Source organism: Hermetia illucens, chromosome 2 (genome assembly GCF_905115235.1).
Source record: "Hermetia illucens chromosome 2, iHerIll2.2.curated.20191125, whole genome shotgun sequence".
Classification (NCBI taxonomy): Eukaryota; Metazoa; Arthropoda; class Insecta; order Diptera; family Stratiomyidae; genus Hermetia; species Hermetia illucens.
In genome coordinates this window covers 7001048-7026768 of record NC_051850.1, presented here as the reverse complement: position 1 = coordinate 7026768, position 25721 = coordinate 7001048, and the positions used below count along the sequence as shown (strand labels likewise).

General features: G+C 43.6%; 1 protein-coding gene across 4 annotated transcripts in view; it reads left to right on the top strand.

The window, feature by feature from the left end:
• LOC119649740 overlaps window positions 1-25439 on the top strand; it is a 117528-nt gene extending 92089 nt beyond the window's left edge. Inside the window, exons 2-3 of one of the 4 annotated variants that reach the window (XM_038052023.1) lie at window positions 23598-23819; window positions 24599-25439. In XM_038052023.1, the coding sequence (XP_037907951.1) occupies window positions 23598-23819; window positions 24599-24717 (341 nt within the window). In that variant the 3' untranslated portion in view covers window positions 24718-25439. Of the gene's footprint in view, window positions 1-23534; window positions 23820-24598 lie in introns of all 4 variants that reach the window. The other 3 variants (XM_038052022.1, XM_038052026.1, XM_038052024.1) reach the window with 3 other exon arrangements.
• Window positions 25440-25721: the final 282 nt, after the last annotated feature.

Here is a 25721-nt window from a genome sequence, read left to right as displayed (position 1 = left end):
CCTAGTTTTTTCTCAAATTATTAATTTATATTTATATAAAAATGTTTGCGAATTGTGATGTAATTTGCATAGGAATGACAAATTAAAAATACATAAATTTAGCTTATGTTGTATAACAGACCAGGAAATGTGATTAATTGCTATGAGAAGCATCTGTTGTGTTAGTAAACGTGTTTAGGGGGAAACTAACTCTATTTTTAATCTAATAACTTGAGGCACCAGTTAGATACAAAAATTGCTGCTGGCAAGGATTATTTTTGATCCGGCTTTTAATTTTTGTGGGTTGCAGAAGCCCCCCATTGACTCACGTGTGTCTATTGCTGTTCTGTGAGACTTAGAAATTTTTTTGAAAGATCTCAGGATAGAGTTGGAGGGAATTATCAGGAATAACTGGTAAACAACTTTGGTTCCTTTATTGGTCCCAACAATCTCTCACGAGGGGAGGGGGGAAAGGGTTGAATTCTCCCGGGCTTGAAGTTTTATCGGGGGCCCAGAATAGATACTTTAACAAAATATAAAGCTGCAATACTATAGAGGGGCTCGTAATCATCCTCATCCCAGCATCCAAAAAAGTGTCGTTTGGCAAAAATGAGAGTGTTAAACTGGCGAGACAATCCATGGAAGAGCAAATTTTTGAAGGGGTGTAGTTAAATCAGGAGCAGCTGATGTACACTTTTCACTAGATAGCCTAACTACTTGTAGAATAATGAAGTCCCTAATTTTCTGTTGGGGCGCCATTGAGCCTAAGGAGCGATCACGACGAGCCGACCCCGGTTATGAACAGAACCAAGACGGAAAAATCCTGATCCCTCTCAAATAGCTTGAATAATAGATTTTTTAACTCTCGACGGCCGATGAGTGGAATTCGAAGGCGGTATATAGTAAATACGTGATTGTTCCTGCAGACTTTGGTCGATCTCTTTGGCAAGGATTTTAAAGCAAAGAAGAATTTTTAAATTTGATTCAAACAGGACAAACTGCGTTGAACTCATCATTAGACGTCGCCTGCTGGACTTAGGACCCTCAATATTAGTCTATTTAACGCCGAAACTCCAGCTGCAGCCTTGTTCTCTGTTACTTTGATTTACTCAAAAAAGCTCATATTTGAGTCAAGAGATTATCGACACGCTGAACGATGTGGGACGCAGGGTCGGAATTCTCTTTTTAGTCAGTCGTTTTTTTTTCCAATGCAAGGTTGAAGCCATGAGCAGTCCTCTATCTGATTACTCGTCGCACCAATATGCCAAGTCTGTCTTCAACAGTGCGTCCAACAACAAGCGCCGCGATATACTGCAATACCGATTAGGCGCGACATTTCTGGCATGTCGAGTTTAAGCTGACTCTCATAGGAAGCGTTCCAGAGGTCCGCCTCTACGATGGACCCTTGCGTTACCCCAGACGTGACCTCCATTCTCATCTAACCTTCTAGCGTCTCATAGAGCAGGAAGCGGTTCATCACATAATCCCTCAATATCCATAGGAGATAGTGCGGCACGTAGAAAGTATTGTCTAGTCTAGAAGTCTAGTTCCATTTTAAGGAATTAAAGGCATTTATTTATTTATTTATGACTTGACTTCCATGACAGCATCAACTCTAGATGTCCGCGCTCTAAAGCCGTACTGCCGTGGGGATAAGTCTCTGGCAGCACGTATCGCTTTGACGAGTCTACTTCTGATGAGCTTTTCGAGCACTTTTCCAGCAGTGACAAGCATATACAGTGGTCGGTATGAAGACGCAACTGAGGGTTGCCTTTCCCTTGCTGATCAGCGTAAGCCTCGCCACGTTCCAACGAGAAGGGAAAAGTCTTTCTTTGAGGCAAGCTTTGAATGCACCGAGTAGTAGATCTGGTCGATATTGAAGCACCACTTTGTATACCTTTGCTGAGATGCCATCGGGTCCTGGCACCCTCTAATTTTTCATAGAGAGGACTACCTTTTTCAACTCTTTTATATAGAAAAGCGAGCAGACCTTGACGCTTTCTGGGATTTCCGCAGAGCCCTGATTTTTCGGGTTACCAGTTTGTAACCGAGTCCCTACTTCGTCGACCACATCCTGTCTGTAGCGAGCTTTGATCCTGTTTATTGGGGAGTCTCCTTCTGGCTGATATGCACTCTGTCATTACGGTACATGCCTCTTTCCAGTCGCTTAAACGTTGTGTTAAGTGGCCATACTCCTTCCGGAGGTCTGCAATTTCCACTGTCTACCAATACATACAAGGTTTGCCACGTCTCGATGCCTTCCTGGGCATGGAAGCTCCGCAGGGCATCGTTATCAGGTTTGTAACTAAATTTATGGCAATATCAGCTGCAGCATCACAACCCCAGCAGTACTTTCCAATGCGTCCCCAACTGTTCCAAGAGTTTTGACAAACATCCTGGTGTTCGCCTTCGCAACGTTGCATGCATAGGAAGACCGCCGCATGAACAGTCTTCCACCCATCCACCAGCGACAGCAGCGACTCCCACGCGAAAGTTGCGTCTGGAATGCTTCCCTCGCAGCCTGGGCGTCAGAACGTTTGGGGTGGATTCAGTATTTAAAGCGACCAGTCCTATTCGCTCCGCCATTTCGAGAATTTGTTCCCCTCTGGAGTTAGGGTGACGTATGCCTCATTCAAGTGCCCTGGTATTGAAGTCACCCCCGACCAGGATCCGTCCCTCTGTGCACAAGATAGCGTCCTTCAGAGCATCAAGTCAGTGTCGATAGTCCGGCATCTTAATCCCTAAACATCGAATCTAGACAAAGCCGTTCCCTCGGCCTTGGGCAAGAACGCCAAGGGGGGCACAGTCCCGAAGCCAGATGGCAGCGGTACTTAATATGTCAGGGTCCCATGAAGCTGAGTCCTAGTTTCGGCACTGCTCTCTGATGAGCACTAAATCAGCTTTGGTCTCCGCAACGAACTGCGCCAGCGACTCGTGGGCGGTTGCACTCCGGTGCATGTTGATTGGAGGATGCGAATCATGTTGACAGCGTCAAGGTGATACCAACCGGGACATTGGCGTTTGGTGGTCTCTTCTACCTCGTTCTTTTCCATGAGGCAGTCAAGATTTCGGACCTCCAGGGAGCACGTGAGTTCCTGGCTAAAAACCAAAGCTTTCTCTCCCAGAAGCCCCTTGACTGCTTCATTGAACGCACCTTTAAGTGTTGTCCTCGAGACTAATTTGACTAGGACTCGACCACCCTTCCTTTTTCAAATGGAAGGCACTTTCGCTCCGCTATTTTCGTGATTGATCTTGTAACGGATTTCACTGAGGACTTTCGCAAAAGTTTTGCCTTCCGTCGGTTTAATAAGTAGAGCTGGCGGTCCAGCCCTTCTTTGTCTTCCCACCTTTTCTTTTGTGCTCCATCCTTCGTGTCGGCCTTAATTTGAAGCAGAAGTTTTTCTGATGACACAACGTGTTGTTGTCTCCTGTCCCTCTTGTCTTCTTCTTTTGAGCCCTGAGTGAAGTCTCCTTCAGGCTGTCTCCGATCCGTTTGACGCTCGCACTGTTCTCATCGGAGGGCGCGTTTTTTACTACTTCCCGCAGATTTTCTCATACCTACCTTGGCCGTCTATAATTGGAAATTCTGTCCAGGAGCTCCTCCAGCTCCATCAGCCCGCTTTTCACCCCTTTGCTGACGTTTTTCTGCAGAAATGTCGCAGATCGCATGGGTTTGACAACTGCCGCGCACTTCTTAATAAGCCTTTTCTTATGTTCGACAGTGTTAGTTTCGATGATTTCCACTGTGCCTCTTTCCGTAACTATAGCACTGCGTGGTAGTATCTGGGTTGTCGTATCCTTTGCAGGTGTCGCATCATTTTGCGAGTCTTCTTCTCCGTTTGGGTATCCCGATGTCTCGTCGGGGAGTTCAGCCCTTGCTGCGTTCTTCGCTGGGTGCTAGGGCAAGCGATGCATTTCCGTAGCCTACATAACGACGAAATCTATGAGCGATACCATGACCGTCAGGTTGTGGGTAAAATCCGGCTCAATAGGTTACGGTGGGCGGGTTACTTAATCCATATGGATGGATGGGCATAAGGGCAATATCTATGGTAGAAAAAGAAGACGGGGCAGACCCTGACTAAGATGGAGCGATGGCGTAGGTCAGGGCGCCAGACAGCTTTAAGGGATATCGACTTGGTGGACCTTGGCGCAAAACTGGGATGTCTGGAGTTCCTTATTAAGGCAGGCCTAGACTGGATACCGGTTGTTGCGCCATTGATGATGAAGAAGATGATGCATTTTCGTGCTGTGTATAAAAGCAGCCAGTTCACTCTCCATTCCCACTATCTCCTCGGGTCCCGAAGGGACTAGCTCTTGGTACAGGCCACAACTCCCACCTTTGTGGAGCTAGGCTCACATCACTCCATCGGCGTAGACAAGGAGTTGTCAACGGCTCCGGGGACTCCCAGTGTGTCCAGGCATGTATCGGTCATTAGCTTTTCGCTCTTTACCGAGGAACTTTCTCGAGGCTACTACCTAGGACGCAGGTATTATGCAAGCTAGGGGGTCAGAACTACTTCCTCGGGCACCTAAGGGATGCCACTGCGCGTGTCGTAAGCGACTCGTTAAGGATCGTTGACGACCCTTGAAGAGGCAACGGGATGGTTGGAGGAAATGTTTTGTCAGGAGGTAGTGAATTTCGTAGGATAGGGGATAGTAGCAATTGTGAGAGGATCAACTTCCTCATGTTCATTCGATTTGTAGTGGTAATCCCAAATCCTCCGTGACCATTCTTGTTGGAGAGCCTCAGAATATAATGACATATCAATGTGACTGCAATGTTCAAATAACTATCCTGAGTGGCCGGAGATGATCTAGAGGATCGGTCAATTTAGCCAATTTTTTTTTAGGTATTTGGGAGAGCTGTTCCCTCTAGTTCGTCTCGGGCCACTTATAATCATCCTTTGACCATCCTCAATCGCTTTTAGTCATAACAATATATAAGACAATTTGAAACAAGTCGGTCTAGGTTGTTAAAACTAATGTTTGAGTGTTTCGTCAACACCATGCTTCCTGGCGGCATCATGGAGCTTTTGCAGGAAGCACAGTCAAACGCCCCTTCAATGTCCACGAACACCCCCCTCGGGTACTCGCCCTTCAGAGTTGCCTCCTCTATCTTTGAAACCAAATAATGAAGAGCAGACTCACAGGACTTCCCACTTTTGCTTCTGGGATACAAAACACTTTGGCATGGAGGCGTCACATGCTCACCGTAACTTTTCGCCGATCTATAAAGCTTTATCTTCTGCATTTCCCTCAAGCGCTGTATTTTGCTGCAGAGCTTCTTTGAAAATTTCTTCGTCATTGGCTTATTGGCTGCCCACCTTTCAGCTTTCGTTCGGGACCATTTCATTCGTGTACCATGTATTATTTAAAAAATGATGGCCTGGTGGTTGCTATGTGTATATTCTTCACTGACGTACCACTGGAGATCTTTAGCTAAATCATCGCTAACAAATGTGACATCTATCAAGGACCCCATTTCTCTCTTTCGGGAAGTGTTCACACATCCAGTGTTAGCAACTACAAGATTCAGACGAGACAGAGCTACGTCCTCTTGCGTTCGATTCTCAGCTGCTCCAGTCTTCAGCCCATGTATTGAAATTGCCAGCTACTAGTTTAGGGCTATGGTGGCATAGCAGCTGAAAACAGATATTCTGCCTATTTTTGCTTTAGTGATGCCACTTTCGACAATCTTCGTTGTTCCTTCTATGGCTCGATTTCCTCATGTCCTTATCGTTGCTTTTCCGCTCTTATCCGCGACCCAAACTCCACTGCCTAGATTTTTGTACTGCTCGCAGACAAAAGCAGCGTTGATTTTGTATTCCAATACTGTCTAGGAGGGCAGGTCCTGGGCCGCTTGGCAATGGTCCAGGTTTAGCTGTCGGAACTTCATTTACGCATAGTGTCGACCGCCATCATAAACACTGGACATGTGCTGCTGACTGTGATATGGGCGCTGCCAATGTCATTTACTTGCCTACAGAACAGACAATTGGTCATACCTATCGTGTACGCTAGTGCATTTTTGCACCATGTGAAGCATATTTTCAGAGTTATCTGCTCTCGTATTCGGCAGACGGCCCAACCAATCCGGACTTTACTGGCAGTGATAGCTCTTTTGGCTGCTTCGAGTGTTAGGCTTATTGCTCTTGGACCGACTAGATTCCCAACTGGGATCGTAGGCCTTGCTTGTCTGTCTGTCTGTAACACGCATTTTTCTCGGAAACGGTTATAGCGATTGACACCAACCAAATTTGGTGGAAAGGTGGGAACTGTGAACACTCACGCATACAGTGAGTTATATCATTTTACGTTGAATTTAAGCGGGTCTCCCTACTTGCAAAAAGGGGTTGTAAATGTTATCACCAAACATAGTCATGTGGGGTATCAAATGAAAGGTCTCGGTACTTTCCTAAGCCGGTCTTAGTTTTGACATTTGTTGCACAGGTGGGGAGTGCCTGGGATCGAAAGTCATCATTTCTTTCACGGACCCATTCTAACCGAAAAATCTGAAAAAAGCAATCAGTGGGTGAGGTCGTTGGGGTGATTGTGTTTCAGTCTCTCGATCTTGGGTTGGTCATGGATGTTTGAGTTTGTTCTTTGTGTCGTCCGTGTGCTGTAGGTATACCACTCTCACAATAAGAGCCAGAAACATTGTCACATTGAAATCTGAGACTGTGCTATACTCCTCAACAGGAAAGGACAGGGGACAAACATCCTAGGATAAAGTATATCAGTAAAGAGGTGCTGACTGTCTACTAAGTTGTTGGTTTTTCTCAATTTTCAATTGCTTTTCCGCTCACAATCAAGGCAAACTTTTTCTTTCAAACAACAACATCTCACTTTCCTTCCCTAATTAAAACATTATAACGAATTACAAGTAAATATTCACTCACCTTCAAACAAACAATTCATACATGCTCTGAAACCCACCTCAATAAAATCGACCTCAACTTGTAACCTTATTGCCGTGTTCAATGCGTTAGTGAAAACATGATTTCAAAATATTTCAAGAGAGAGACTCCGGCACGCATGATATAATTAAACCTTACAAAGTTTTCAACACCTCCGACAAAAACTCAAAAATCTGCACTCATTCGTGCAATAACAACATTTTCAACTAGTTTTAATCAACTAATTTAATTAAAGAAATTACACCACCCGAAACCCATCAATGTTTAATTTTTCAGATACACATTCCGTATCTAGTCACCATCCTCAATTCGACTAGGTGCGAGCATGCAGAAATAGATAAAACCAACCTGCGCCAGTTGCGAACTCCTTCAAAATTATCTATCTTCAAAGCAAACAAGATTTTAATCTGTTTTAATACAAACTTTACATAACACTCGCCGTGGATTATGCCAGCAGAAGTACATTTGTATGTTTTCATGTTCAGATTATGGTTTCCTCGATGTATCTTTAATTAAGATACTCGGAGCCAACTACCTCGATTACAATAGATTGGACAAGAAATTAGATTTCACTGAACCTGCGCGGTAAGCGTTGTAGATTCGCCATCAAGGTGGAATCGTTTGGGTCCCAATTATAATTCGCCATTATAAATGAAGCATCATTAAATGCAGGCACATGTGTTTGTGCCAGATAGTGTGGTATGGGCTAGGGAAAAAATGGGGTTTTGGTAATATGAAACTATAGTAATGGCATCTGAACAAACTTCTTTAGATTTAAGAGCATAAACTGATAAAAAACCCTAACCAGCATGAGGAGCGAACAACAATGAAACAAGTCGGGAAATCGGAAGCTGGGCGCTTCAGGTATAAAAGGTTTTGTTTGCTTCTTCTGTGAGTATATTTCTGTGTGGAACTATCCCAAAGAAATCATCACTTTCCACCCCTCCCACTCCCCGCCTTTCTAATAAATCTCAAAACTAAGACCGGCTGCTTCGAAAAGTAATAATCGAGACCTTTCATTTGATACCCCACATGACTATATTTAGTGAAAAAAAATTTAGACCCCCCTTTGCATGTATGGGGACCCCCCTTAAGTTCGACGTAAAAGAATGTAACTCACTGTATGCGTGAGCTTTCACAGTTCCCACCTTTCCACCAAATTTGCTGTCAATCGCTGCTACAGTCTCCGAGAAAAATGCGTGTGACGGACAGACTGGCAGACAGAATGGCAGACGGAGCGACAGACATACAGAGGCCAGTTCTCCCATCAGGCGTGACCCCAGCTGGCGGATTGGGACATACCTATTGATGTCTAAATATGTCTTCATGCACTTTTCTTTTCTGACTGTGCATGGGCTAGTGTTTGCTCATCTCTGGTGCGTGGTCCAAAATGGCTATGGGAAGGACACCCAGAAAATACAACCAACATGGACGATTTCAGAATAAAGTTACCGTGCAGGGGCTCGGAACCCCAGTATTGGCCGCTTTTGGGAGTGAGCAAGCGGACTCCCGGCCGTCGATATCCCTCGACTGCAGTGCCTCGGTGGTGGACAACTTGGCCAATCTGGCATCTAATGCTACAAGTGTTTTAGATTTGGAAAAGGAAGTGTTCAAGCGGAGTACCACTCTACCAAGGACACCAGCAAAAAAACCGAAGAAGGATGAATTGAAAGCAGATCGCTGGACAACAAAAATGGCAACAAAGCAGGAGGTATTCCAGGACCAGGAAAAGGACCCATTCAGAAGAAGTTCGTCAACTTTGAGATCTCCGCCAATGCCAAACATCAAAAAAGGTAAAACGGAGGAAAGGTCAATGAATGCCAAATGTGAAGGACTATTTAAAAGTAGTAATCTGGTTAGGAATCATGGAGAGTAGAGCCTTGAAGCAGAGGAATTACCCTTCACACAGCTTGGTGCAAAAGTAGTGGAGCTGTTTGAGTTCATCAAGGATAAGCACAACGTGCACCAACCCATAACAAATATGGTGAGAGCTATCAGAGGCTCTACGACAAATCGCAGCAGGAGGAACGAAATTCCAAAGGCAAGTTGAAATCTTTTGCCCCTACGGTGTCACTGGTGACCCCAGTGACACCTAATCGTATTGCAATCAACCTGCCACCAATCAAGAGAGTGCGGGAAAGAGATGTGGATCCTCTGGGAAATCAGCAGGCTCCTAAGAGAAAAAGGGAATACAAATAGTTCCGAAAAAACGGAGCTAAAAGCACCGAAGAGAAAAAGCAGGTCCCCCAAGTGCGAGCTCCGACAATCGACTCGACAAAATCCAAGTGGAATGAAAACGGTGGATGGACCAAGATAGTTAAGAAAAAGGCGAAGAAAAGGGCAAAGGTGCGAATTCGCCCAGAAGCGATTGTAATCTCCAGCAATGGAAGTTTGTCCTACGCGGAGATACTAAAAAAGGTCAAAGCTGACCTCGACCTAAAAGATCTAGGCGAAAATATCAGCAGATATATCGAAGGACTCAAAGGAGTCACCTCATGTTTCAGCTAAACAAAACCAGCTTGGGGAAAACTGATGGCTTTCGAACTCAGGTTAAGAACTCACTCAGGGAGAATGTCACAGTACGGACCCATAAACATGAGGTTTATATACAGTCCAAGGATCTTGATGAAGTGACATCCAAAGGAGAAATTCGCGTTGCCTTGATGGAATATTTCAAGTTGGAGGAACTTGCCGAAGAGTCCATTGTGAGTTTGCGGAAAGCCTATGGCAGTACTCAAACGGCCACATAGCGATTACCAGTGGACGAAGCGTAGAAGTTGTTGGCAGCCGGGAAGGTTCGAATCGGATGGGTTGTTTGCCGTCTGAGAGAGCAGATTTCTCTAAAGAGGTGCGTCAAATGCCTAATGTTTGGACACTTCGCGGAGGCATGCACGAACGGCATCGATCAGTCCGATCGATGTCAAAGGTGTGGGGAGAAAGGACATATTGCCAAGGAGTGCAATAGAGACCTCAAACACATTTTGTGGCAAGGAAAGAAGGGACGGGATAACGGGCATATTGCCGGAAGTGGTAAATGCCCGGATTTTAGGAAGGCGTTACTTGCAGTGAAAAAATAAGGTTAATACAAATAATCCTCAATCATTACAGGGTCGGTGGTGTATGGGTTACAGATTCGACTGGTGGAGCGGCGATATGGGCGTGCGGTCGTCAAGTCATACAACATAGCATGGGTCCGGCGGATAATGGCTTTGTATGGGCCAAAATAAGCGGTATATTCGTATACAGCTGCTACGCCCTACCGAGCCTCCCACTGCCTGAGTTTGAAGACCTGTTAGATGATCTTGTTCACGACGGAAGTGGACGAGGTCGAAAGGTGATAGCCGGTGACTTTAATGCGTGGGCTATCGAGTGGGGCAGCAAAGAGACTAACGCAAGGGGGCAGTGTTTATTAGAAGCATTTGCCCAGTTGGATGTAGTTCTGCCCAACGAAGGTGATATAAACGCTTATCGAAATGGGGGAACTGGTTCAATTGTAGATCTGACTTTTGTTAGCCCTACGCTAGCACGTGTTATATCCTGGCAAGTTCGCGAGGACTTCACGTACAGCGACCACCAGACAATCACCTTTGAGCTAAGGACGGAGCGAGAAGGCAGGAGACCCGCACCCCGGAAGCCGAAATCCAAAGCAACACCAGGATGGTCTGCAAAAGCGATAGATGAGCAAACATGGATGGATGAGGTGTAGTTAAACCTGCCTAGCAAAGTAGGCGAATCCACGGATAGAGCTCTCCATGTTACACAAGCATTTCTAAAGCATGTGACGCGTCGATGCCTAGGAGATGCTCATTCCCCACTAGAAGACCCAATTATTGGTGGAATAGTGAACTTGCCAGCCTTCGATCGATTTGCCACAGAGTCAGACGAACGGCTCAGAGAACAATAGGTAGGATCGACCAAGGACAAAAGGAGCATGCCTATAGGGAAGCTCGGAAGAACCTCCAGCTCGCCATCCAGCGGAGTAAGAGGGAATGTTTTAAGGAGCTCTGTTTGGAAGCGGACATAAATCCGTGGGGTAGCGCCTATAAAATCGTGACAAAGCGATTCAGAGGCCGTTCATCTCTGCAGATCACGCGCCTTATGGTCTTGTTGAAAATAATCCAGGGGTTATTTCCCCAACAAGAGGGGGGTACTGACACCTTCTAGCGTCCTCTGAATGTGACGCCAATTACACCAGTTACCAGGGACGAGCTGCTGGAGATCTGCAGTCGAATAGCCGACAGCAAAGCCCCGGGTCTTGACGGCATGCCGAATAAAGCTCTCAAACTTGCCGTCAAATGTAGACCGAATATGTTCGCGGAGCTGTTTGAAAAGTGCATGTCCGAGGGTGTCTTTCCTGCACTATGGGAGTGGCAGATGCTAATGTTGCTGCCTAAGGCTGGCAAACCTCCAGGGGAACCGTCCTCATACAGACCCATATGTCTTCTAGACACTATGGGGAAATGTTGGAGCGGGTTGTTTTTAATAGATTACTCCCAGTCGTCGAGAGTAAAGGGTACCTTTCATATAGGCAGTACGGGTTCCGTAAAGCCAGATTAACCCATGATGCCATCAAAATGGTTACTGGCTTGGCCGAAAATGCAATTCACGGAAGGGGTTGTACCACCAAATATTGTGTGGTGGTGACCCTGGATGTGAGGAATGCATTTGACTCGGCCAATTGGAACCTTATACGAAAGTTTCTGGCGAGGATTGGTGTTCCCACCTACCTCGCCACTATTATCGATAGCTACTTGCAAGAACGGTAAAATACCGATGATGGACCCAAGGAGTACGTTGTTTCCGCGGGTGTCCGGCAGGGCTCCATATTGGGCTCACTACTATGGAACATCATGTACAACGATGTACTTAATCTTCCCCTTCCGGAGGAAGCTACATTGGTGGGTTACGCTGACGACATAGCGCTGGTTGTTGTCGCAAAACATCTCGAAGATGCTGAGTTATACTCAAGCGAGACAATCAGTTCTGTTAAAAGTTGGCGGGAGAGGTCTGGTTTGACACTGGTGGAGGAAAAAACAGAAGCGGTCCTCATCACGAAGCGCCGGAAGAGAAATTACGCCTGTTTTAGAATCGGGAATCTTACCATCACTTCCAAGCCGACCATCAAATATTTGGGGGTGGTGATAGACAGGAAGCTCAGCTATAAGCAACACGTGCAGTATTATCATTATCATCAACGGTGCAACAACCGGTATACGGTCTAGGCCTGTCCTAATAAGGAACTCCAGACATCCCGGTTTTGCGCCGAGGTCCACCAATTCGATATCCCTAAAAGTTGTCTGGCGTCCTGACCTACACCATCGCTCCATCTCAGGCAGGGTCTGTCTCGTCTTATTTTTCTACCATAGATATTGCCCTTATAGATTTTCCGGGCTAGATCATCCTCATCCATACGAATTAAAAGACCCGCCCACCGTAACCTATTGAGCCGGATTTTATCCACAACTTGACGGTCATGGTATCGCTCATAGATTTCGTGGTTATGTAGACTACGGAATCGTCCATCCTCATATAGGGGGCCAAAAATTCTTCGGAGGATTCTTCTCGCGAACGCGGCCAAGAATTCGCAATTTTTCTTGCTAAGAACCCAAGTCTCTGAGGAATACATGAGGACTGGCAAGATCATTGTCTTGCACAGGAAGAGCTTTGACCTTATTGTGAGACGTAGGCTCTGTTGGCTGCAAACAGCCGTGCACGGATATCATCATCATAGCTGTTGTCAGTAGGGTTGGACCCAACCCCCAACCTGGACGACTAGTTGGTACAATTTGTCCCGGTTTTAGGCGCGGGAGACTCACCTTCATCCTTCTCCGTCTGCAGCTTTTCGTTAAGAAAGAGCTCCCAGCGGTCACCACGTGGAGGTGGAGATAGGGTTTGGTAGTAGAGCTGTTGGTGTTGGTTTAACAGGCGTTTCCCAGGTTTTATGCTCCAGCGTGGGTACCAATCCACGTTTCGCCCTGGGAACTATAATACCCTTTGACCATGCAGTATGTTTGCCATAAATCGTCCACTGCTAGTATGGTCCTGGCGAGGATGATACCGAATGTGGGAGGGCCACGGCATACCTCTAGGTTGCTTATAGCCAGGGTGGTGGCCTCAATCATGCTCTATGCGACACCAGTTTTGGAGGGAGGCGACGCGGATGTCTGTTAACACTAACAAACTGAGTGCAGTCTACAGGAGGACAGCCCTGAGGGTTTGCTCTGCCTTCAGGACTGTCTCAGATGATGCAGCATTCGTCATCTCTGGCATGATGCCGATTGACAGCTTGGCAGATGAGATGGCAAATATATATAATAAGTCAATCTCTCCCTTATCGCAGACGAAGAATGCTGAGAGGGAGAGATCCATCAATAGATGGCAAGAGCGGTAGGAACGCTAGAGGAAAGGGTCGGTGGACTCACAGGCTCATTCCTGCCATCAACAAGTGGTTGGAGAGACGACACGGTGAGATTAATTATAATCTCTGAGAGGTACAGAGGATATCGCCAATACTTGCTCAGGTTTAAATTGGAGACCTCATCCGATTGTTCAGATTGCGATGGAGTCCCGGAGGACCCAAAGCATGTCCGAGATTTATGGAAGAAAGGAGGAATCTAGAGGACACTCTAGGAGAGGTGCTGGTACCAGAAAATCTGGTGCCGAAAATGGTAGCACATCAAGAAAATTGGGATGCGGTCAACTTCATGGTCGGATCTATCCAAATCAAACTGTGAAAGGCAGAGGAGAGGAGAAATGCGCGGCCGCGTGCGCTGCGTATAGAAGAAAGGTGACTTAGCTAGAATGAGCTGACTCCGTCCCGTGATTTAATACCCTATGGTGGTCCCGCGACGAAGGGAGGGAGTCGGGGGTTGATTTTATTGGGTAAAAAACCCACAAGCTGGTGTGTCCAGACTAGTGCCTTTTGAAGATTTCCACCCCCTCAAAAAAACAAGAAGACAGACACAGTAAACCGATTTTCAAAAGATTTTGTTTTACACAAAACGCTGATAAAAATCTACTCCTTTGAAAAAAGCATTTGGCGGGTACTTTGGACACTCTGAAGGCCCTGCCTCTTTGATCTGCATGTGGATGATTGACAATTATTGTAGGTTCAACACAAGCAAAGTCTTATTAAAATGGGTTTAGTGCCTATCTGCCTTTCTGCTTTCTTGATCTGATAATACTCAAAAACACTGGACCACTGATATTATCAATGTGAAGAACTTTATACCCATTGCTCTCATTCTCATCCCCCGAAACCATTGCAAATGATCCTCCCCTCTGCCATCGATTGCTTCCGCAATTGCCTTTCCTAGTCCCTTTGCCGTCTCCACTATCCACTGATTCCAGGTTTTTGCCGCGGCTCAGTTACCAGCGATAACATTAAAATTCAATTAAGCCGGGAAAATCTATCCCCATATCCACATGACTCGTAGTTATTTTCTAGACCAAAGCCAGCCCGAAGCCAGCCCGCAACCATCCCAATATTAGCCAAAAGAACAGGCAATCATAACCACAATAGATTCTCAAGCGATACTCGGCGTCAGTATTAATGTTAAGTAATGCGTGATGTTAGGTAATGCAGTGATGTTAAGTAAGGTATTTCGGTGATGTTGTAATATTAGATAATGTTTTGATCACGTTCGATGTGGTAATGTGATACAAGACTTCAAGGTGATATTATTTCTGTGATATTACATGCATCACCAACTCATCTCTATTAATAACTATTTTCTGATCATTAACATTTTAGATGAGCGTCATCTCTACCGGCCAGAATGTTGACCGATATTATTCTAATAATACTGTGTGCATCATACCTCCGAAATGAGAACATCTGCAATAGATATAGGGTCGCATCTATCGTAAAAAATTTGCTGCAGACGCATTTTTGATTTGTCATTCGACATTATCAGGTTTATAGCCGAGAAAAGTAGCAAATTCCACCTAGAGTAGTCGATTCTGCTCCTACACGTCAAAAAGGTTAAAGAAGAAGATGAATGGTATGCAGAAGGCATAGAACACTCTTCGATGGCGCGATGTTTGAGGAGTGAGGAAGTAGACCGTCTCATCTCGAAGATGCTGAGTTATACTCACAGGTTCATTCCTGCCATCAAGGAGTGGTTGGAGAGACAACACGGTGAGAAATCTCACCCAGGTTCTCACGGGGCACGGAGGATATCGCCAATACCTGCACAAGTTTAAATTGGAGACCTCACTCGACTGTCCAGATTGCGATGGAGTCCCAAAGGACCCAGAGCATGTATTCTTCCATTGTCCGAGATTTGTGGAAGAAAGGAGGAATCTAGAGGACACTCTAGGAGAGGTGCCAGATGATCTGGTGCTGAAAATGGAAGCACATCGAGAAAATTGGGATGCGGTCAACTCCGTGATTGGATCTATCCAAACCAAACTCTGAAATGTAGTGGAGAGGAGAGAAGCGTGGTCGCGTGCGCCGCGTATAGAAGAGAGGTGGCTAAGCTAGAATGAATTGACTCCGCCTCGTGGTGTAATACTTTATGGTGGTTCCGCGAGGCAGGGAGGGAGTCGGGGGTGGTTTTAATCCCACAAACTGGGACAGATAGACGGACAGACAGACAGACATTGAACCGATTTTAATAAGGTTTTGTTTTACGAACAAAACCTTAAAAAGCAGAAGAGCTCGTTCCTAGTTTGTCTATCATTAGCGCATCTTTAACCGTTAATGGTTTATCTTAATTATATTAAATTACTTTCCCGCTCTGTAGCTCCAGCTTGGTAAGATATGCAAGTGAATTTTGCGGTGCACAGTGAATCGCTTTGAAGGTTGGATAATTCTGATTTGAATTGGATTAAAAGAGTTACAATTTTCGTCGAATTATTATGGTTATTTGGTTCAATGTCAATGACTCTATCTTGAATTTGTCCATAATTGATGTTTTCGACAGTTGCCGCGGAAATGGGGAAACTAGGCGTGCGGAAATGGTTTCAAAGTTGCATTTCAATGAAGGATGCTGTTTTTTGGTGGTCGACTTTTCAGGGCTCCATAGTCGATTTTCACTATAAGCCAGTGTGTTTGCTCTACTGACTTTCCGCAAGGCTGCAGCTACCTCACTTCTAACTGGGCTGAAGCCTGCACTCCACCAGCTTCGCCACCGGCAATTTAACAGAGAATTTATCCAACCGCGTTATTATCAAATATTTACCAGAAAAAAAGGCTAAGAAGACCATTGAGCGCTTGATGGCGGGCTTTTAGCACTGACAAAAACAATGATAATGGAAAAAAGCAGACTCGGTTACATTAAGCATTTTAGGTTACGCACGCTTTGTACATCTCCTCGGTGTTTTCCCTCTTGCTTGGTTTGTTGTTATGATTTTGTGCCTTTTTCCCATTACCATTGTTGCTTTTCCCCAAGATGGTCTTCGTGTGCCATGAACATGACACAATTCTTCTTTGCTTGATCTCGAATTACTCGAGTACCGGAAGATAATCCGTACTATATCTGTAATGTAGTCATGTATTGTACTTGGTAAGATGGATACGAAATGGCTCAATGGAAGATAAAAATCAGATTTGTGGATTTAGATTCGAAAGCTTAAGATTATGTTAAATAGAAAGACGAAGAATAAACAATCTTTTTTTTTAAGAAAGAATCTTTGTTGTGTGTGGATTATTGGCGACTCAATATTGACCTATAAAAGATTTATGGGTTTAAATCGTGTACAGTCAGTGAGGTATTAGTGGATTTGAAGACGGTTTTGTAATTTATCGGATTAAGTAAAAAATTAGTTTATTAGGTTAAGTGTTACTTGCAGATCGGATTAATAGTTACTTCACGCTATTGGCATCAAATCTCATTTCAAGGTTCGCAAAATTATATTAACAATTGATGAATGATTCATCATATTTTAGCTATTATGTGATGATTGTAGCGTCAAGCAATGTTTCCGATTCCACAGCACGGCTCTAGCCTCTGTAAAGGCGTTCCTGCTCCCTTCTTGGCTAGTTCGTCCGCTGCCTCATTTCCCAACATGACCTTGAACCCAGGGTATCCAGACCGTATTGGGCGAGCCAAGCGTGGTCAGCCTCTCGAGACATTTCCATATCAGTTTAGAGTTCACATGGACCTAAGTGCCTTGATCACCGCTTTCCTGTCAGTCAGAATAGCAATGTTCTGCCCCTTGTAGTTCCCTTGGATTTTAAAGGAGGCACATCTGCTTACCTACTGGCTCCAAGTACTTTTCCTTGGACCAATGACTTCGGCACCTCTTGTTGTGAGGGATCCGTCAGTGTTGGTGTCGGATAATGAAGTATAGATACTCCTACATTTAATCAAGGAGTCATCTCAGTTTTGACCGTCGTTGTGATAACAGTGAATAAAAAGAAAAAAAGGATGGAAAAGGGCCAAGAAGCGAACGAACCACACGGCGGTGGTTCGAAAAATTCCGGTCAAGCGACGTAAACCTTCAAAGTGAGCCACGTGGACATCCAGGACCATCGATTGATAACGACGAGCTACGTTTGCTAGTCGAATCCGACACGCGTCAGACTGTGAGAGACATTGCAGACAAACTGGGCGTATACTATTTGACAGTTTCCTGGCACTTGCAACAACTTGGAAAGGTGGGAAAGCTCGACAAATGGATTCCGCATGCCCTTAGGGAGCAAAACATGGCATTTCGAATGGAAATTTACAGTTCTTGACTCTCCCGCAACAGAAGCGATCCCTTTTTGCACAGAATAGTGACATGTGATGAAAGTCCTGGGGGTTTAACGTGAGTCCCTGCCATGTAGGCATAATCCTGCCGTCCTTTTCGGACACGGATTGATTTTGGGACCACAATCAGAGCCCCGCTATGAGTGGCACAGCGCTACTGGTTTATACTGAGTGCAGGCTCAGCATTCATTCCAGTGGATGCGAGGCCTATTTGACACCTCCGCTGCAACTAAGGTGTACGACATCCGAGAAACTCTGCCCGCGATGTAGGCATAACCATAACCACCATGAAACTCCCACTAGGGGGCCAACCGCTAATAACTGGGCCGAGAACACATCCATCCATATCCATCCATCCTGAAGCATATGCTCTCAGAGGGCCATTCCGGTTCCCATGGTACCAGATAACCTCCGGTGAGGCATCGTGGCCAAAGCCACTTCAGATGAGTCCTTGCATCTCTCATTTCACGTCCATGCCATATAACCTCATGACTCTCAGTGATCAAGCTTACGCTTCCTAGTAAACAGTACTATGGTGGTTTTGACTGGATTGATACATAGCCCCGTCGTTTGGTACCAGGCACTAGTAACCCTCAATCCAGTGTGGATTCAGTCACATTGGATACCATCATACTTGTCCCCTGGACCTGTATTCCAGTATTTGTTGGCCCGTCCAGGAGTTCGTCCATTACCATACTCCACATAAGCAGGAATAGTACCCCGCCCTGTGCACAACTTTGAGTAGCATTCATGGCAATAGAATTTGTACCGGTAGGTATTCCAATTTGCCTACTTTCTGAAATTTTGCCCATTTAGAAAGCGGGGGCATCTGTGTGCGCTATGTCGTCAAATGCTCGTTTTATATCCAAAAATTCAAACAGTGCTATTTCTTTTGTTTCTATGCATCCACCTCCTTGCGCTTGGTATGGCTATGTTGCCCCTTACGACACTTAAAAGAGGCGCAAAGATGATTTCTAGGCCTCTTTGGTTTAGTGCTGGGAAGATGTCAAATACTTCGCATGATTTTAGTGGTTTAAAAGTTTTCCACTGTCGACCTTACCCCAGCTTCCGAATATACCTCTTTTGCTAGTTTCCAGTTTTCCTTTCTTCCCCTTGTATTCGTTGTTGGGGTGCCAGGCAGAATGTTGTCGCCTTTTGCCGTGGGGTAGGACCCCGGGAATGGAGTTCTGAGAAGCAGCTATACTCTCTCCTTCTCATTTTCAGCAAATGTCCCGTCTTCCTTCTTCAAACAGACAGAAGATATTGTCCCGTTTTGGCTACAGGTGTGTAAAGCCTGGTTGCTTCTGTGATTTGTGCGCTCTCTTCACAGAATTCCTTGAAGCTGTTTCGTTTTGCTTCCCAGATCGCGTTCCTATACGTAGTCAGTGCATTTTTGTACCTCGGTCAGACTTCGGTTTTCTTGGTCCGGTTGATGAGTTTTCGTACCTCTGTTCTCAGTCCGACTAAGTTCCTATTCCACCAGGGTACATCCGTTGACAACTTAACTGCCTCAGCAGGACAACTGACCTCATATGCGTCAATGACAACTTTGTTGAGCTTTTCCACCACTGTTCCTAGTTCCAGTTCGCTGCTGATATCGCCGCCCCTTTGAAGGTAAGCCATGCTGTTGCTCAAGTGCGTTACTTAGGCACCCCAATCCGTTCTCTTGAGATTCCTTATTATTCTTTCTATTTCGGAGTTGTCCTCAATATCGAATCTGATTATTCTCTGACCCAAAGAGAGCTCATCCGTTCATCCTAGACTTATGTCTAGTACCTTTTGTCTAATGCTGGTTACGAATGCTGGAGTTTACGTTACATACCTCTAACTTATTGCTAATAATAAATTCCAGACGGTACTCACTTCTTCGATTGGTGTCACTGTTTCCCCAGACTTCGGAATGGGCGTTGGAATCGCAGCCGAGTAGAAGTGGTAACCCCTCCTCTCACAATAGTTCACCAGTCTAGAAATTAGTTTCTATGGGGTCCGGATGTCGCCTCCTGGGAAGTAGCCTGATGCCACGCTTGCCGCTCGAGTGTTCCCCCGGCTTCCAGTGAAACTTGGATAGCCACAAGTTCCCTAGTGAGGAACTCTGAAAGGCATATATAGCTCTGGAAATCTGAATGCGGATTGACTTACGACTATTGTTCTTACATTTCCAGACTGGGAAGTAGTAGAACGACATGTGCTGGGGATGATTTACTAGGGCACACGTGGTGACATTGTTTCTTCCTAATGCCACAGCAATGAAGACGGCCAATCTCATGGGCCTCCTAATCGCCCAGAATGAGGATCTTCATATGCGATTATAGGGAGTCCTCAGAAGCAAGGTGAATCTGAAGAATGACGCTTCCAAGAAGACATCGGGTGGAAAACTTACTGAGGTCCCCGAAGGAATCTCGGGGGTTAAAGGACCGAATAAATCAGGAAAGTAAACCTGCTGGCCAGTAAAGAGCAGAAACTGGACGATATAGACCTAGATTTTTAGGACCTAGGGTCGACAGTGATGTGCAGGAAAGCGCCATGTTAGAAGAGGAGGGAGATATTTCGATAGTGGACAAGAGCCCCAAACAATAACGGAGCCAATGGCCTGCACTAAAATAGCCCAGATAAACCTCCACCATGCGAAACCCGCATCTGCGGTAATTGCAAGGGGCGTTCCAACGACAACATTGGAATTCGTGCGCAGTCCACCAATATGTTACCTGGTCGAAGGCGTATCCCGGTGAACACAAGTTTCGCAATCCATTCCTTGTACATTTGCCTCACGGCAAGGTCTTCGATAGTCTCTTGCTCGTCATGAGTGAGTATTTGCTCGGCAAACGTATTTGGCAATATGGCCAGTCGAATTCCCTTGACCACACTTGACTCGCTCAGTAATTTGACGATGTCCCTCAACCTGGTTGGCTAGTTTGTGTGTGGTACGGACTCCCTCTTGTTTGGTTGTATTTTTTTTCGTTTTTATAAGTATACTCATTTGATTCCCACGAGTATGGGGGTTAGGAGGTCCACCGTGCCATAGTCCCCCGTATCAGAGAGCCTCCGTTTGAATACATTTACTTATCCCCTACTGCAAATTATCCAATAGGCATGGTTCGCATAACAAGCTGGATTGGGGGAGGTATTTTTTAACTCTCCAGTTAAGATCCGTAGCCTTTTGTTAATTGTTGGATCGCCTCGTACAGGGTGCGGCACTACTCACTCGTCTTGGTAGACGAGATGCTCTGCCCCTGAAAAGCCACATATCATTCTAGAGGTATTCCGCGTCAGTCTATCCTGCAGTGTACTGCCTAGCTTGAGATTTGTTATTATAGATCACCCATCCGAGTGTGTCACCTTGCAAGCGACTTCTGCTCCCTTAAATGGAGCACAACCCGTCAACCACCATTCATTCGCCAAGATTGATCTGAACATGGAAGTTGTTGGAAAACGACCCAAAGGTCTGCCGAAACAAAGGTGGCGTGATAAGCTGTATGGTGACCTAAAAGCCACGCGACTTTATCCAGATTAGGCCTTTGACAGAACAAAATGTGACAATCGATCATGATGAGCTGACCCCGTTTCTGAACGAGACGAAGGCTGAAGAAGAAGATGTCAATGGTTATCAATCTTTCTATTTCCATTGATTCTCTCTTAATCTGTTAACTCTGGAAGTCTTCATTTGGTCGGCGGTAAAATTTGGTTAATAGCGATGGTATCTGGCAGCAACACGAAATAAGTCGGGTTAATGTAAGCTGGGCGCTTCGAGTTTTGTGCTCATCTTATGTGAGAAACTCTACTTACCTTTCTTTCCAAATCCAGATCCATTTGACCAAGTTCCATAATTCGGTGAGAGAGCAAATAGATTTCATCAGCGTATTCGAGGTGTTTGAGGAAAGATGTGATAGTCCGGTGAATTCCTCATGTTCGAATGAGATTTTGTCAGATTCCACTTTGGTATTCAGATAACCCATAACCATCATTATGTCACCTATAGAAAGTCGACACTGAACTGCGTTTGAATGCTCGTGGAAGGCATCCTTATCCACTTTATCGGGACTCTCCGTTGGTGCGTAGCATTGTGCAATCCTGATGCTCTGGATGCTCTGTACCTCCCAGGCCAACAGAGTGTGGATTTCGGTAGCAGTCAGAAGGAACCCGATACCGGATTCGTCTCTGCTACGATTTGGCATTCCAGAGTATAGAGGCGCATTGCCGTAAGAAGGAGAGGAGTACTCTCCAGAGTCCCACTATCTTGTTCAGGTTATACCGCTGGAATTTCCGTTCAAGTTGGAGAAAGCGAGCATTTTGAGGACCCTCGGTACCATTGCCGAGGAGCGTGTGCAGATTCGAGAAACAAGTCATAGTTCATTTTCGATAGCCAAAGGTCTTCGGCGTGAGGTACGTCCCTATCAGAGTAGGCGTTGCTGACGTTTCAATAGCAATAAAGTTTCGAAATTTGCAGATTGCTAGCCCATGGGTTTCTGTCTCTTTGGTATTCCCTTACAAAAAGTAGGGAAGAATTTGATTGTATTCTTAAGCCACGTCTCACAGAGCACAAACACTCCTGGTTTTTAACACTAGTTGCGCTTATGAATTCCAATTCTAGCTCCGTCTTAAAGCTTAACGTCCATAAAAATCATAGTAACCGTCACCTGAGTTTATTGGTTGGTTCCTTTCTGTCTTTCATAATCCCCCATTTGAGATCAACTTTGGTATTAACCGACTCATCGAGACGTCCGATTTTTAAAACGAACTTTCAAAAAGTTGATGCTGCTTTCACCACCTAGTACAAAAAATACTATGAGAATTCAATTGTTTGTAGCTTAGTCTTTGGCATCATCTTTCCATACATTTAGGCAGAAAATAAAATTTTATGAAAATCGGTTCGTCCGTTGTTTGTCAACTGTTTATCCATCTCTTATAAGCACTTTTCTCGGAAATGGTTATACGTATTGACATGAAATTGGATGGGAAGGTTGGAATTGTAAAGCTCCATGCATATAGTGTATAACATCATTCTATGTGACTAAAGGGGGGGGGGGGGGGGGGCGGAGGGCATATAGAGAAAAGTAGGTGTAATTTTTTTTTAATAAATATGGTCATGTGGGGTATCAAATGAAAGGCCTTTATTAGTACTCTCTGAAATGGATCCCAATTTTGGCAGCGGAAGCGAAGACTCCGAGAGATAGAAAGTGGTCATTTATTTTATGGCTCATTCTCACAAATTACCCAACTGAAAAATTTAAAAAAATCATGAAACTATTTCTTAAAATATATGAAAATTTTGAAAAATATCTAGCTGGAATAAAGTTAATAATTGAATCATACTTTATTATTTTGGAAATTGAGTGGGAACCCTCCTTAAGTACAGATTAAGATCATGAAAGTTTGAAGACTCAAAAAGAATTGCAAAGTATATACCAAAAAATATAAAACTTTCTAAAGATCAACCCTCCGCTCCGGACTTTGATTTATTTATTATTTGAAAATTGTTACGTCTCCAATTTTTTTAAAGCAAACCGTCCCTGACTGTACACAAGCTTACAATTAAATTTTCATCATATCATCATCATATGTTTGTATTTAACCATCTAATATTGATTGTTCATTTATTTTAATTTCATGTTCATTTGATGGCGTCATATCATATCATGCGTTCATAATTTTCATCCCCATTTATTCATTAAAAATACTCATCCCCATGGAATCACCAACAATTATACAATCATGCAATGTTGCTCCAAAATTTTTATTTTTTGGATTTTTGTATATTTTTGTATTTATATTTGTTAATTCTTCAAAATTTTCATTAAAATAAAAATCACTTAATTATATCATCTTCACATATTCACGTTTTATTTTTTTTTTAATTATTTTGTAAAAAAATATTTTGCATAATTTTTGTATTTGTTGGTTTATCACAAAAACACGAAAAAAATATTTATTATTTGGGCAGATCGTGTGGCACTAGTAGCAGCACCACCACCAAGCTATACACGTATGTACCATTACTTTCCAGCACATATGACACAGCCATTTTGTTTCTATCCGCCGCCCCCACCACCAATATCACCACCCCCGCCACCGCTTAAGTCATTGGTTGCTGCGATCGGTGGTGGTTTGTCCACCTTACAAACTCAACATCATCATCAACAATCGACACAAAAACAACATCAACAACAATCGCAGCAACAACAACAAACTGCAACAGCACAACTAGCACAAACGTTACGGTATCCAGGTAGGGATGAGCTGAGACTTTAAGGGGGATGATACAGATAGTAAATACTAATTCAGAGAGAAAGCCAGCTGTTTGCATCTTGAAACTTTAAGGACACTTTTCTATGTATTTCAACATTAGTAGCTCCTTCCTGTGCTCCTTGCCTGTAGTCTTCAATCTTCGAATGTTCTACGTAGACACAAGTATTTGCTCCTTGATATGAACCATATTTAATGTAACAATACAATCATATTTTAAATGTTGTATCTTAATTTATTAAAAAAATTTATTCCTTTTATGGCATTGTATGTAGACTGACCTCTATTTTTTAAAATGGAAATGAAACAAATTATTTAATGAAAAATTCTTATTTTTGCTAATTTTTGAAATTTATTTTAAGTAATTTGTTTCAATATCATTTTTCGAAGTATCTTTAGATACATTTTGTATTTCTCAATCATCTGAATGTAAGTATTGCACTTAGAACGTATCCTAGCAGTCATTTATTCACATTCCTTTGTACCATATTGTAGTTACCATGTTCAACTATTTAGTTACGCTGTAACTATGTATATCTGTAGTTTGAAAAATCTAATTATCTAAAAAGATCTTCCTCAACCTTCCTGTATCCCTGATCAAATCTCTATATAACTTTCCAGCATGTAAATATGTAAATTAGAAAAATGCTTGCCGGGTGTGAACTTGCCTGCCGAAGAAAAATGGATAAAAGATTGGGTTATGGTTTTAAACTATCTACAATCAGCCTTTATTCACTTTGTCATCTATCTAATCACATTTAGGTCTTTTTATACGACCAGATGAAGCGAATCTCTACACCACCCTGGAGCCAACGCTCAGCAGCAATCCGAATGTCTACTTCCAACGAAGTGGAGGAGTCCATCCAGGAATGATGTACTGAAAACTGGACAATCTTATCTTTAAACTATTTCCTTTTGTAATTTAAGATAGAACAAATTGTGATTTCGTTTAAGAATTTTTGTATGACTCCAACGAACGAATATGAAAAAGAAAATAGTTGCACTGCCTTCAAGATACTTTTTGAGTGAATGATTTTTTGAAAAAGATGCATAAAATGCTGAAAAAGTTTACAAAACTTTTTACTCTAGTGAAATTTATCTAAAAAAAATTCAACAGATTCGTATGAAATTGTCACAAATAACATTGAAACAAATCTTATCTATTAGGTAGAATTAGTACTTCACAAATACAGTCATAAGATCCTTTTATTTCTTCCATTAAACTCCCAAGGAGTATCCAGTTTTTCTTTTTGTACTAGAATGCGTAAGATTAGATATTGGATAGTTTCCATGTGAAGATATTTCTTCACATAAAACACAAATACATGAATAAGTCTTTTTCAATGAAGTCGCAAAGCTGTAGTTGGATAGCAAACTGTAGTCAGAATAAGATTCATTTTAAGATAAATTTATGTGTAATTTAATTAAATAATTATTTTTGATAAGATGCATAAATAATAAAAAAGATTGTTTGATATTTTTGAGAAATAAAGTAAATTGTCAAAAATATTGGATACAATTAAGGTCGCTATTTAAAATAATCATAAATATTTGTACATAGTAACGTTAAAAACTGTAAGTGTACAAGAAATTTGAATAAAATTATGTTTATAAAGATGAAATTTGGGTGTTTTGTTTGTTATAAGACGATTTCAAGGAGACAGAATTAGAAATAGATGATGCATCGAAAGGAAATTACTTAGAGTATCTGTTATCATACCGACGAATTCCTAAAAACCGGTCATGTGCCCATTCTGATGTACTAGCAAATGCATTTTTACCTAGCGGATCGGGTCAGGCAATTGCGAATTATTTATTCCAGCGAAAAACAGCTAAATGTATGCTGCATTCTGCAAAGCTTAGTGGTATTGTGGGTGCAATGAAA